The following is a 13,964-nucleotide window of genomic DNA, read 5'->3' on the forward strand; positions in this document are numbered from 1 at the left end:
TGGCTCCTTTGATCTTTCAGTCTTACGTTATCAAGCTGGTTGGTACGGATTCCTGCTGAATTGGTCAAAATTCAAGCCGCGTATGGGCAGCCTTATAGGGGAGCATCATTTTTAGATTTTTTTTTTTTTTTTTTTTTAAAGACCGCACAGCACTTTAGGCAAACTTCAGCAAATAAAATAAAGATATCTATGATTCAATGTATATATTTATTGTAAGATTTAGCATCAAATGAAAAGTTTAACAGAATCAGTACACGTGCAAACTGGCGCTTTTAGGATTTTTTGCCTACCGAAACTACTTAATACAGGGATTGTCCTTGCAGGGTGTTTTTTTAGTATCACAGATACAAAGCAAATATTTTTTGGTCTTATTAGACCCTCAATTCAAATTCTAGTCCAGACAGAAGTTCTCTTAGGTGTTGGCCTGGTTAGAGCGCTCGTCTCTGACAACAAACAGGCCTGCATATGCAATCCTTGAGTATTACACACATGATGTTCCTGCAGCAAAATGTTTCCTGAGGAAGAAGCCCTGGCTAACTGGAGCCTCTTTGTGGGCAATCTCCCCAATCCAACTGCTCAATCCCTGTCTCTATCTTATGCAGTGACACAGCATTGATCAGTCACAATATATATATATATATATTTTTAGTCCTGACCACAATACCGAAAGAAAACGCACTATACATTCACTTTAACTGTTCTTACCTTTTCTCCACGCAGCTTAGCTTTCATCTGCTGTCGTTCATTAAAATTCTGGAGTCTGATTTGCCTGAGTCTTGCTAAATATTCCTAATAGGATGACAATAAAAATGCGTAAAATAAAACTTATTAATAAAATATATATATGGAAAAACTTAGCCTCTGAAGAACTAAAGAACTTTAAAATCTAAAGTCTTTAGGGGACAATATACTAAATGGCCAAAATAGGACTATTTTACAGTTCCCAAGTCAAACATTCAGAATAAATTAAACCCATGTTTTATTTTAAATTCTATAAATTTCTTTTCATAACCAAGTCCATTAAAGGATAACTGATCTATTACCATACTGCAGAACTCTGACCTACTTGTAGTATGAGTAGAGATATAAATACTTGAAAAGGATTAACTTAAGGTAATGTGCAAAAAAATATTTAACCATAGCAACCAATCAGCAAGCCTCTTTCATTGTTCTGATTGCTATAAACCAATGAAAGGTGAAATTTGTTTGGATGCCATTGGTTACTGTACATTATTGCTTTTGTTAGAAAGACTGCGTGTATCCTGTATATCTCATATTATTAAGGGACCGGACTGAACACCTGCCATACTGCATCGAGTACTATTCTAATGCAACTGCTAATTTTTGGAACGGATGAGAGACTGTTAAATGCATCTCAATGAATGGGTGGGGATACTCGGCTCAACTAGCTGCAATGGTATAGTACAGAAAGAAATTCAAATGGAAAACATAGTAGCATTACAAATCACATAGTAGCATTCAAGCAGGACAGCAAATGGTTACAGGTTAATATCACCATGTAGCAGAAACAATTTGAGGTGCATAATACTGGGTATAGATGCAAGTCTCATTCAAAAGCAAAAATTAAATATGTCAGACACAAGTGCAGAATTCGGACAGGAAGGAAAAACACAGCCCATATGTGTAGATTGTAGTTAGTTGTATCTGTGTATTTAGTTAGGAGGCAAGGTAGAACCTCAGACAACAATGAGTTATGGCTTTCCTCTATGCGTTAGGTATAATACACAGGAAACATGCAAAGTAAGGATACGATTAGTTATGAAACATAGTGCAAGAATGTTCAGAAGAGGCTCAGGCATGCGGGAAGCCTACCTGTTCTTCTCTGTGTCGGGCCTTCCCTCCTCCTGAAGAGTTTGGCCTGCCTCCATAGATAGCTGCCAGGCTGTACAGTGCATCCTGTTCACCATGTAATGTATGAAGTGTAAGAATGGTGGGGACTACATTAAAAAAAAGTGTTTTTAAAAATTTTTACTCTTCCAAAGCAACCCACTTATGTTTATTTTAACTTTGCCCAAAGACTGGTTGTAGTGATCATCTATACTTAACAAGCAGCTTATTTAACTTTGGAATATGTCAACAATGGTTACAATGTCATAAAGCCTGCCTTAGGGATCATGTATATGGACATTTTGACCCCAGTCGCACTGGGTGCGACTTGGCATGGGATTTGCATGTCATGTGACTTGCAAATCGCATGCCAAGTCGCACCCTATTGTCCACAATTACAGAGGTCATATCGGTGCGGTTCCAACTTGGTTGGAGCCGCACCAATTTATAAAGTAGTGCATGCACCACTTTTGGTGCGATTTGCATAGACATCTGTGTCAGATGTCTTGCAAATCACACCTCAAATCGCAATGACATCCCGACTTTGAAATCACACGACTTCACTGTAAGTCAAACGATTTCAAAGTCAGGATCGATGTGACTGGGGTGTTAGTGTACAGCTACGTTTCATTACCGTTCTGCTCAGTTTGCTGTAGGGAATAAAGCTAAGCTGGCATCGATCATAGGAGCAGATCAGGAACCCTAGGGGGCATAACAGGACATTTGAGGACCTATTTAGTCTGACATTCAGCAAACATTCTCTGCAGGTGAATCTTACAGGTCCATGTGTTTTAAATTAATTGATTCTCCACCATAGATTGTTTGGTGAAAGTCACATTCACTGCTGAGTCTGAAAAAATGAAAGCTAGTTGGACTTTATTCTGTACTGATTTAGGGGAAACCTGTACATAATTATAACTCCCACCCACCAAGAGCACATACCTTACAGAGTAGAATACATTTTTAAATGTTGTACAGACAACCATGAACACTGACTGTGTGACACTTTGCTACGAAATCAGTTTAGATCTGTTTATTCTGTGGATTATTCACCAAACACAGAGGAACACAAAGAAAAGAATGCAGCCAGGTAAACACGACCTAAAGTATAACTAAAGGCAAAACATTTTTTTTTTTTTTTTTTTTACACATTTTGGATAGAGTGGAGATGGATTAGACCCCTTGTCAAGTTTTTTTGCTGTCTGTAATCCCATTAGGGAGATTCACCCTATTTGTCCTGTTTACCATTATAATCAAAAGTGAAAGTAAAAGAAAATCCCAAATTTTGGGTTGTCCCCAGAAAAGTAATAGAGGGGAAATCGTCCAATGTGGACACTGGTTCTGGTGACCTTGGGGGTCCCCAAAGAATTCCCTTAATTTGCAGAGATTTTCACACTTCTTGTTTTGGGACAGGAAGTAAAGGTAAATCACCTCAATGAGACACAGATGGCAAAAAAATAAACTGACAGGGGTTACAAACCTCAATTACTCTATCCAAAATGAAAGAAAAAAAGTTTTGTCTAAAGTTCTACTTTAACTATATACCATATGACTCAAAATAATAAAGCCACAGGGCACAAAGGGGAATTATTGCATTGATTTTTTTAAAAATCAGTTACATATTCACATGAACTGGTTGAATATTTTTTCTACAATGAGTCCGCAGTGATTAGGTAACACAGGAAATCTACACTTCCCATCTCCCTGCTCCTAGCCTCTAAAGCGGTGACCTTCCTCTTGTAACTCACAAGTCACATCACTCAGACAGCTACCTTTGTGATAATCTCAGACAGTTCAGCAGGTTAGGAGCGTAATGAAGTGAAAAGTAAAAGCATGATATGCTTCCCATAATCCCTAGGACATTGGGAGGGTGAATACTATTTTAAAGCTGAACTCTGGCTTTAGGGAAATGTTGGCTGGAAATAAAGCTGTAAAAGTATGCAACACTGGATTACCAGATACATAAGGGGAAACGGAATAAAGAATACAACAAAAAGTATAAACACCCAAGCTCTAGCACACTTTAGATGATAAGAAGATATGACAGGCTGACCAAAACTGCATTGGCAGCTTTACAGAATTACAAATGAGGAACGCTGAATGAATAAAACTCAAAACAATCACAAAAGGATAGACAACGTAGGAAAAATGCCGCAAATACATTCAGGACCATGAACATTAGATTCCCTTGGCTACTCTGTTGTGGTAATTATTTATAATTTAATCCAGGAGAGAAAAAGTGAAGCCAGTATAGAACGGTGTATTTAATAGTCCTTGTCTGTTGGCAACTGAGGCCCAGGGATTCCTACAACAAATGGTAGGTAATGATACATGGGCATATCGTCCATCATATAAGGCCAATGAACAGCACAAATGGCTGGGACCTTCCTTATAAACTCAGCAACATTTTTCAACACTTTTCCCAGAAAAGTATCATAATTGAAGTCTGTCACAAGTGTTAATGTTTAATGTCTGCACAGGAAATGGTTGATAAATAAACTGCTTGCTAAAATTCAGGATTCTAAAATTCACCAGTACGTGAGTGACTTCATCCAAACATTACCCTGGATGGGGTGTGTTTGACTAGAGCCAAGAGTAGAATAAAATTTAAAAAAAAAAGAAAAGAAAAAATAGCCACACTTTTATTGTAAGCCAAAACTAAAAATAGAGCCACATTATTCTGAAGTGTAACATAATTTTTTTGGAATACAGCACCTTACAAATTAGTTCTGCAAAAAATTTCCCCCTCACAGCCACTGGATACTGTGCTCATCAGGTGTCTTCTGGTATTGTAAAAGTTAACAGCAGCCTAAGCTACTAAAAATAAAAAAAAAACGCCATCTCTCCACTATTCTCACAACTCATCTCGCTACAATCCCACAATGCATCACGTTCTCTGAATGGGCAGTGGAATCCTGTCATTGAAAATGGTCAATTCCCATACACACACTCCTAAACCTTGTGGACAGCCTTCCCAGAAGAGTTGAAACTGTTATAGCTGCAAAGGGTGGGCCAACTCAATATTGAACCCTACGAACTGGGATGCCATTAAAGTTCATGTGCGTGTAAAGGCAATTACAGTAATTTAATTTGGGTACAGTGTTGCATGACCATGCAATTACCAGTTAAAGTAACAGTGCCGAATAGCTAAAATGGCCTGGTCATGAAGGGGGTAAAACCTTCCAGAGCTAAAGTGGGTATAACAAAGTTTAAAGGTCACGTTAGGAGTGGCACACCTGAACTACAGGTGAAGCATCCCATTCAGGTCTATGAGCTATTATTTACAGATGCAGGTAGCATTAGAATGTATTGGCTAGGCTGTAGACTGCAGAGGGGGCTGAATGAGGTGGTATATAAACTGGGGAGGGGTAGACCAGATTAATTTATTAAGGGGGCTAGGCAATTGTTTTTAATTCATTTGTCCTTTATGTATATAAAATGCATAGATCAACATATCACATCTCAAAGCATTTTTTTATATTGTGCTTTCTGTGGATCCAACATGAACTGTGTAGTGTAAGGGTTTAATATCTATTATTTTTTCTTCAAATTCTTGATTTGTGCATTAATGAGATCAGATACATGTGAAGGACAGATCCTCACACAGGAAACATGGCAAACTTCACAAAGACATCTGGAGTGCATGTTATTTAGTATCAATTTGAGTAATCATACTGTTTTGGCTGTGCAGCCAAAACCATTAGTTATACATCACGTATTTTGATGGTTGCTATAGGGAGAAGTCAGAGACATAGTTTCTATTATCATTATGATTTATATACTTTCAAAAAAAAGAATCTTTTTATTTATAGATATAGTATGATGGCAAATGTATGTTGCATTTAAAAAAGATATTATAAATCTGGCAGTAATAGTGGTAGTAGTGATCCTCAGTAGTCAGAAGGGAAAAGTGCAGTTCAAATAGGTACAAAGCATTTTTTAAAATATTTTAGTCTACAGATAAAAGACCCATGCATACAAAGTTTATAGAATGTCCAAATAGGGACCCCCCCTTACCAATTTCTACATTTGCCTCTGATGGGAATAATCTTATGAGAACCTACATTTCCCTCTGACATTGCTGGCAGTCATCCTTTATATGTAAAGTATACCTGGTGAGTCATTTTTGTCTCACATGTAAAGTTTGTAATTATAATATATATATATATATATATATATACACATACACACACACACATATATATATACACACACACACACATATACAGTATACATATACACTATATTGCCAAAAGTATTGGGACACCCCTCCAGATCATTGGATTCAGGTGTTACAATCACCTCCATGGACACAGGTGTTTAAAATCAAGCACCTAAGCATGCAGACTTCTTCTACAAACATTTGTGAAAGAATGGGTCGCTCTCAGGAGCTCAGTGAATTCAAGTGTGGTACCATGATAGGTTGCCACCTGTACAATAAGTCCATCCGTGAAATTTCCTTGCTACTAAATATTTCACAGTCAACTGTTAGTGATATTATAACAAAGTGGAAGCTACTGTGAACAACAGCAACTCAGCCACGAAGTAGTAGGCCACCTAAAATGACAGAGCGGGGTCAGTGCATGCTGAAGCTCACAGTGCGCAGAAGTTGCCAACTGTCTGCAGAGTCAATAGCTAAAGACCTCTAAACTTCATGTGGCCTTCAGATTAGCACAGTGGTCGGCAAGCCGCGGCTCGCGAGCCACATGCGGCTCTTTACAAGCTTAAATGCGGCTCTTCTGTGTGCCGGGCGCCCGCTCCCCTCCCTCCTCTCCCTCCTCTCGGACGGGCGTGTGCAGGGCGGCCGCCCCCTCACCTCCCCTCCCCTCCCTCCTCTCGGACGGCCGCCCGCTCCCCTCCCTCCTCTCGGGCGGCCGCCCCAAAAGTCAGGACTCTGCAGCTGTCAGGATGTAGGCGGGGCAGCCAGGATGTAGGCGGGGCAGCGTGACGAACTCCTCTTCTCTCACAGTCCGCCCTGAAGACCAGAACGGCGCGGGAAGCACGGCGAGAGGAACGCGCGGAGCAAAGGTAAGTGAATTGACACAGGGGGGACTTACTATATGGGGGATGAATTACTATATGGGGGACTTACTATATGGGGGACTTACTATATGGGGGGACTTACTATATGGGGGGGGACTTACTATATGGGGGATGAATTACTATATGGGGGGGGACTTACTATATGGGGGGGGACTTACTATATGGGGGGGGACTTACTATATGGGGGGGGACTTACTATATGGGGGGGGACTTACTATATGGGAGATGAATTACTATGGGGGGGATGAATTACTATGGGGGATGAATTACTATATGGGGGATGAATTACTATGGGGGATGAATTACTATGGGGGATGAATTACTATGGGGGATGAATTACTATATGGGGGATGAATTACTATATGGGGGATGAATTACTATATGGGGGATGAATTACTATGGGGGGATGAATTACTATGGGGGATGAATTACTATATGGGGGATGAATTACTATATGGGGGATGAATTACTATATGGGGGATGAATTACTATATGGGGGATGAATTACTATATGGGAGATGTATTTTCAGTTTTAAAAATGTGGCTCTCAAAATAAATTTCAATCGTGGTTTTGGCGAGATTTGGCTCAGTTGAAAAAAAAAGGTTGCCCACCACTGGATTAGCACAACAACAGTGTGTAGAGAGCTTCATGGAATGGGTTTCCATAGCCGAGTAGCTGCATCCAAGCCTTACATCACCAAGTGCAATGCAATGCGTCGGGTGCAGTGGTGTAAAGCACACTGCCACTGGACTCTAGAGTAGTGGAGACGTGTTCTCTGGAGTGACGAATCATGCTTCTCTGTCTGATGGATCTGATGGATGTATCTGGGCTTGGCGGTTGCCAGGAGGATGGTACTTGCCTGACTACATTGTGTCAAGCTTAAAGTTTGGTGGAGGGGGAATATGGTGTAGAGTTGTTTTTCAGGGGTTGGGCTAAGCCCCTTAGTTCCCGTGAAGGGAACTCTTAAGGCATCAGCATACCAAGACATTTTGGACAATTTCATGCTCCCAACTTTATGGGAACAAAGCAAGGTTCATAAAGACATGGATGAGCAAGTTTGGGGTGAAGGAACTTGGCTGGCCTCAACCCAGTAGAATACCTTTGGGATGAATTAGAGCGGAGTCTGTCAGCCAGGCCTTCTGGTTCAACATCAGTGCCTGACCTCACAAATGCACTTCTGGAAAAATGGTCAAACATTCTTATAGACAGACACTCTCCTAAACCTTGTGGACAGCCTTCCCAGGAGAGTTGAAGGCATTATAGCTGTAAAGGGTGGGCCAATATTGAACCCTACGGACTAAGACTGGGATGCAATTAAAGTTCATGTGTGTGTAAAGGCAAGCATCCCAATACTTTTGGAAATATAGTGTGTATGTGTATATATAAAGTTAGGTCCATATATATTTGGACACAGGCACAATTTTAGTTTTTACAGGTATTTACCAAAACATATTCATGCTATATTTATATAATGGATATGGGCTGAAAGTGCACACACTCAGGTTTAGTTTGATGGTATGTACATCCAAATTGTAGGAAGGGTTTAGGAATTACAGCTCTTAAGAGTAGCCATCCCCCCCTTTTTCAAAAGTAATTGGGCAACTGAATATAATCATAAATAAAATGTTAATTTTTAATATTTCGTTGAGAATCCTTTACTGGCAATGACTGCCTGAAGTCTGGAATCCATGGACATTACCAAAGACTGGGTTTCCTCCTTTCTGATGCTTTGCCAGGCTCTGACTGCAGCAGTTTTCAGTTGTTCTTTGTTTGTGGGTCTTTCTGCCTTTCGTTTTGCCTTCAGCAAGTGAAATGCATGCTCAATTGCATTGAGATCAGGTGATTGACTCGGCCATTGCAGAATATTCCACTTCTTTTCCGTCAAAAACTCCTAGGTTTCTTTTGCAGTGTGTTTTGGATCATTGTCCATCTGTACTGTGAAGCGCTGTCCAATCAACTTTGCTGAATTTGGCTGAATCTGGACTGACAGTATATCTTAGTTTCATCCCTCTAAGAATGCTTTTTCAGAACTGGTCTGGCTTTTTTAGATGTTTTTTGGCAAAGTTTAATCTGGCTTTTCTATTCTTCAGGCTTATGAATGGTTTGCACCTTGTGGTGAACCCTCTGTATTTGCTCTCGCGAAGTCTTCTCTTGAGTGTAGACTTTGACAATGATACGCCCACCTCCTGGAGAGTGTCCTTCACTTATTTGGATGTTGTAAATGGGTTTTTCTTTACCATATCAAGGATCCTGCGATCATCCACCTCTGTTGTCTTCTGTGGACGACCATGCCTTTTTATGTTGCTGAGCTCACCGATGCGTTCTTCTTTCCTCAGAATGTACCAAACTGTTAATTTGAACCACTCCTAATGTTGCCGCTATCTCTCTGATGGATTTGTTTAGTTGTTGAAGCCTGTTTCACTTGCATGGACTGCTCCTTTGAATGCATGATGTAGGTTCACAGCAATAAATTCCAAATGCAAATACCACACTTAGAATCAACACCAGACCTTTTACTTGCTTAATTGATGAAGAAATAAAGAAGGAGTAGCCCACATCTGGCCATGAGACAGCTTTTGATTCAATTGTTCAATTACTTTTGGTCCCTTGAAAAAGCAGGGATGGCTACTCTTAAGGCTCTATGTAACGTTAGCTGTGTAGAATCACGGTAAAAACGGGAGTTTTTTTGCATTTTTACATTAGCACTTTGCCGTGTTCTTTTTGCGTTTGTGTTTTTTAGCGGTCTTTATTTTGCTCAAAAAAAGTCCAAAAACGCTGATTTATCGTGTTTTGCCACATTAGAGTTTTTTTCCAGCCAAAAAAACGCTGATTACAGTCTATGTGTGCATGGACACATAGGATAACATGTAGTGGAGTTTGCTGGCTGTAGAAAAAAAACGTCAAAAGCCAAAAACAGCAGCTGTAAAAACATCCAGTGTGCATGAGGACTAAGAGCTGTAATTCCTAAACCCTTCCTCCAATTTGATGTACATACCATCAAATTAAACCTGAGAGTGTGCCCTTTCAGCCCATATCCCTTATATAACTATAGCTTGAATATGTTTTGGTCAATACCTGTAAAAAACTAAAATTGAGCCTGTGTCCAAATAATATAAATATATACAGTTGTGCTCAAAAGTTTACATACCCTGGCAGAAATTGTGAAATTTTGGCATTGATATTGAAAATTTGACTGATCATGCCAAAAAAATGCTCTTTTGTTGAAGGATGATGATCACATGAAGCCATTTATTATCAAATAGTTGTTTAGCTCCTTTTTAAATCATAACAACAAAAATCACCCAAATGGCCATGATCAAAAGTTTACATACCCAGGAATGTTTGGCCTTGGTACAGACACACAAGGTGACACATGGGTTAAAATGCCAATTAGAGGTTAATGTCCCACATCTGTTGCTTTTTAAATTGCAATTAGTGTCCGTGTATAAATAGTCAATGAGTTTGTTAGCTCTTACGTGGAAGCCCTGACTAGGCTAGATACTGAGCCATGGGGATCAGAAAAAAACTGTCAAAAGTCCTGCGTAACAAGATAACAGAACTTTATAGATGGAAAAGGACATAAAAAAATGTCCAAAGCCTTGAATATGGCAATCAGTACTGTTAAATCACCTATTAAGAAGTGGAAAGTTCGGGAATCTCTGGATACCACGCCAAGGTCAGGTAGACCAAGAAAGATTGCAGCCATAACTGACAGAAGAGTTGTCCGGGATTTAAAGGGGAAACCCATAGGTAACCACAAGAAAAATACAGGCTGCTCTGGAAAAAAAAAGACATTGTGGTTGTTTTGAAGGAGCACAATATGATGACACTTGAACAAAATAGAGCTGAATGGTCGAGGTGCCAGAAAGAAGCCTTTACTGCATCAATGACACAAAAAGGCCTGGTTAGGCATGACAAGGTGTTGTCAGATATATTGTAACTGGGCTTTTTGTAGCATTGGTGCTAGGCAAAGTATAGTAGAAAACAGTACAAACCTAAAGAAGCCAGACCACAGCTTAAAAATAATATGTTTAGTGTTATAATTTATTACAGATACTTGTATAGCGCTGCCAATTTACACAGCGCTTTACATATATATTGTACATTCACATTAGTCCCTAACCCTGAAGGAGCATACGATCTAAGGTTCTTAACTCACATTCACATATACTCATACTAGGGCCAATTTTAGAAAGGATCCAATTAACCTACCAGCATGTCTTTGGAATGTTGGAGGAAACCAGAGCACCCAGAGAAAACCCACACATGCACAACTCCAGGTGGTGCCTTGGTTGGGATTCGAACCAACAACCCTAATGCTGCCAGGCAAAAGTGTTAACCATTTAGCCACTGAGCTGTCTATATGTTAAATATGTACATGCTATTAACTGGTTATCCTTTATCAATTTCTACTTTCCTATATAATAAGCTTGTTGATAGGCAGCATACTGGAAAAAAAAAAAAGGAAAAAATGAATAAAACCTGGAGAAGGCAGGCCAACTTCCTGGTATCCAGATACTTTTCAGCTCTGGATGCACACAAAAATGGCACAAATGGAAGATAATTTTGTTGGCAGAAATACCCATAAGCCTCATACATTGACATATACAGTACACTCTGTGCAGCTTACTGATCTTGATTACCTTATACTACCCTGTTTTCTTAACCAGTTAGGGACTTTGGGCACATTACACTTAATTGTAGTACAGGCCATGTGTAGTACACCCTGTCTTCTCCCCTGTAGGGAAGAGATCAGCCATGATTAGACACAAGTCTGAACTTTGAGAAACAATCTTTGAAAACCTCCTTGGTGGTGCTGATGACCAAATGTTGATCCAGGCTGGACTACAGGAAGTTAAGGATTTGTCCCATGGGGTACTTTCTAGGATGAACTTTTCTAGCCTTGCACCACACAAAGAAACCCTACCAGGTGTGATGATTACTTAATAAAATAGGCCCTCAGGACCTTGGCGTCAACGGCCAAGCTGTCAAAGCAAGCAACCAAGAAGTAGAATGGTGCAGCGGTCATTGAGACAGAAGATCTGGACTGTCCAGTAAAGTGTACAGAGAATCTGTTGGGAGTCGGAATGATCCAACACCAGAGCATCCACTGCAAAGGCCTAAGGATCATTGTTCTTGGTGATAAACTTGTCCAGTTGTCGTTAAGTGAATGCCAGAAGGTCCACATCTGGTGTTGTTGTCCCCCCACCTGAGACAGAGAGCTTGAAACCACTCCCATTGCTAACTATGGAAGTCCATTCACAAACTGTCTACACCTTGGGATGTGCAAAGTAGTGGGGAGCTAGGATGCAGAGTTCTGCCAAACCAGAAAGAGACCGGTTTTCTTTGAGTTGTATGACTTCTGGTACCTCATTGATGGTTAATTCAAGTCACTGCTGTGGCTTTGTTTGGATTTTGGTCAGGGGACCTCGGAGTTGAGGGGTCCAGCATTGAAGGTACAAATGAATCGACCTGAGTTCCAGGTTGTTGATGGGAAGCGAAGCTCCCTTCAATGACCAAGTCAATGGCTGTGAATATTTCATTTTTACATTTCCAGCCAGAAGGTATCGTTTCAAGCTGACTAATCAACCCCCACCTTCCTCTTTACACGCCTTTTCTGACAGCTGTTTGATTAAAAAAAAATCTATTCAAACTGAAATCATACGTCTACTGTGCACTCTCTTTATAATGCCAAGAATGCTCTGTGACATTAGCATCATGGGAGCATTCTTCATTAAAAGTTTAGGTGTTAGTTTATTACATAAAGATTTTAAATAAGAACTACAAAAATGCATAAAACATCACAAATTCTATAAAGACGTTTAAAATAAATGTGACCCAAAACCATTATAAGTTAAATAAAATCTAGATTACTGGTGGAAATGGATGAGACGGAGATCAAAAGCAAAAGGCTCAGACCAACACTTAGGTCATGCTCACAAATACATGTGTGAGGCGCCACACACAGCTCCCCAAACCTAAGGCCTTCCAGATGATATTTGGGCACTCTAATATGGGCAGCAAATTCTGCAAAAAACAGTAGAAAATGCTTTGCTGCTCTTTTTGCTGGAGGCCTAGAATGACAAAAGCAATGTACCATTATAAACAATACATTTCAATATATGCCGAGGTCTATACCTGTTGCACTTTTTTCTATTCTCAAAAGAAAACACTAGAGGGTACAGATGTTATTATCTTCCACCGGGTCGAATTAAGTGGATCAGGAAGGTCCTGACTAGTTTCACTCATGCAGAGTGTAATAAAATTTTACTATGTGGAGCCAGATATTTTACTGAAAGAAAGCATTTATGAAGGCTTATCTTGGGCAGCCTGATTGTTCATGCAGGAAATCAGTAGTTATGCTATACTTTAAATAGCACAGCTTTTGAACTAGTTAGGAGCACAGATGCAGGTAAACTTGCTTTTATATAAGCACATGTACTGAAAAAATATTTCAAGACAAATATGGCACTACACTAAATACCCACATCTCCTTATATATTAAAGACATAAAAGAGCTTAAGCTAATCACTGTTTTAGGAGTGATTATAAAATTATTAGTAAAATAAAGAAAATTAAGAAAACTAACAACTATGCTTTGTTAGCCCCTGAACTGATATTTTGCATTTATTCCAAGGTTATTTCATGTAAACCCTGAAATGTAAAAATGTAAGCATTTCAGTTTTGGCAAAAAACAAAAAGAAAAAAAAAGTGGTCCAAGGATATACTACATTAAAAACGTGGCATAAACCACCTTGTATATGCATTTATTTAAGCAATCAATGTGCAGGGTAAATAGTACAACCATACTGCCCGATAAAAAAAATGACCAGTCATCTGTACAAAGATAATGAGCCGGTTTCCCACACTGCAGTTGAACGCACTGCCCCTTGTACCAAATCAAAAATGCAACCCATTAGTGGGCACCAGATTGCATGGTACCATAGCACCATGCGGTTCAGTACAGTGCAAGCACTACTTTTTGCAGGGTCCAGTGTGTTTTACAGCCAATTCAAATAAATGGGCTGTCAAAACAGATTGCACAGGAACACGTACGTTTCAGAGCGATCCA

The 13,964-nt window shown here is 39.7% G+C and overlaps 1 protein-coding gene across 5 annotated transcripts in view; it reads right to left on the bottom strand.

Moving 5' to 3' along the window:
• NEK1 (NIMA related kinase 1) overlaps positions 1-13,964 on the bottom strand; it is a 220,246-nt gene that overhangs the window by 122,136 nt on the left and 84,146 nt on the right. For 3 of the 5 annotated variants that reach the window (XM_089684019.1, XM_089684021.1, XM_089684018.1), the window contains 2 exons: positions 1,834-1,917; positions 706-789 (listed from right to left, as the gene is read on the bottom strand). In XM_089684019.1, coding sequence (XP_089540145.1) covers positions 706-789; positions 1,834-1,917 — 168 coding nt within the window. The remainder of the gene's footprint in view (positions 1-705; positions 790-1,833; positions 1,918-13,964) is intronic. The other 2 variants (XM_089684022.1, XM_089684020.1) reach the window with 1 other exon arrangement.

Source organism: Staurois parvus, unplaced genomic scaffold (assembly GCF_062004578.1).
Source record: "Staurois parvus isolate SC_StPar_1 unplaced genomic scaffold, SC_StPar_1.0 ptg000334l, whole genome shotgun sequence".
NCBI classification, from domain to species: Eukaryota; Metazoa; Chordata; class Amphibia; order Anura; family Ranidae; genus Staurois; species Staurois parvus.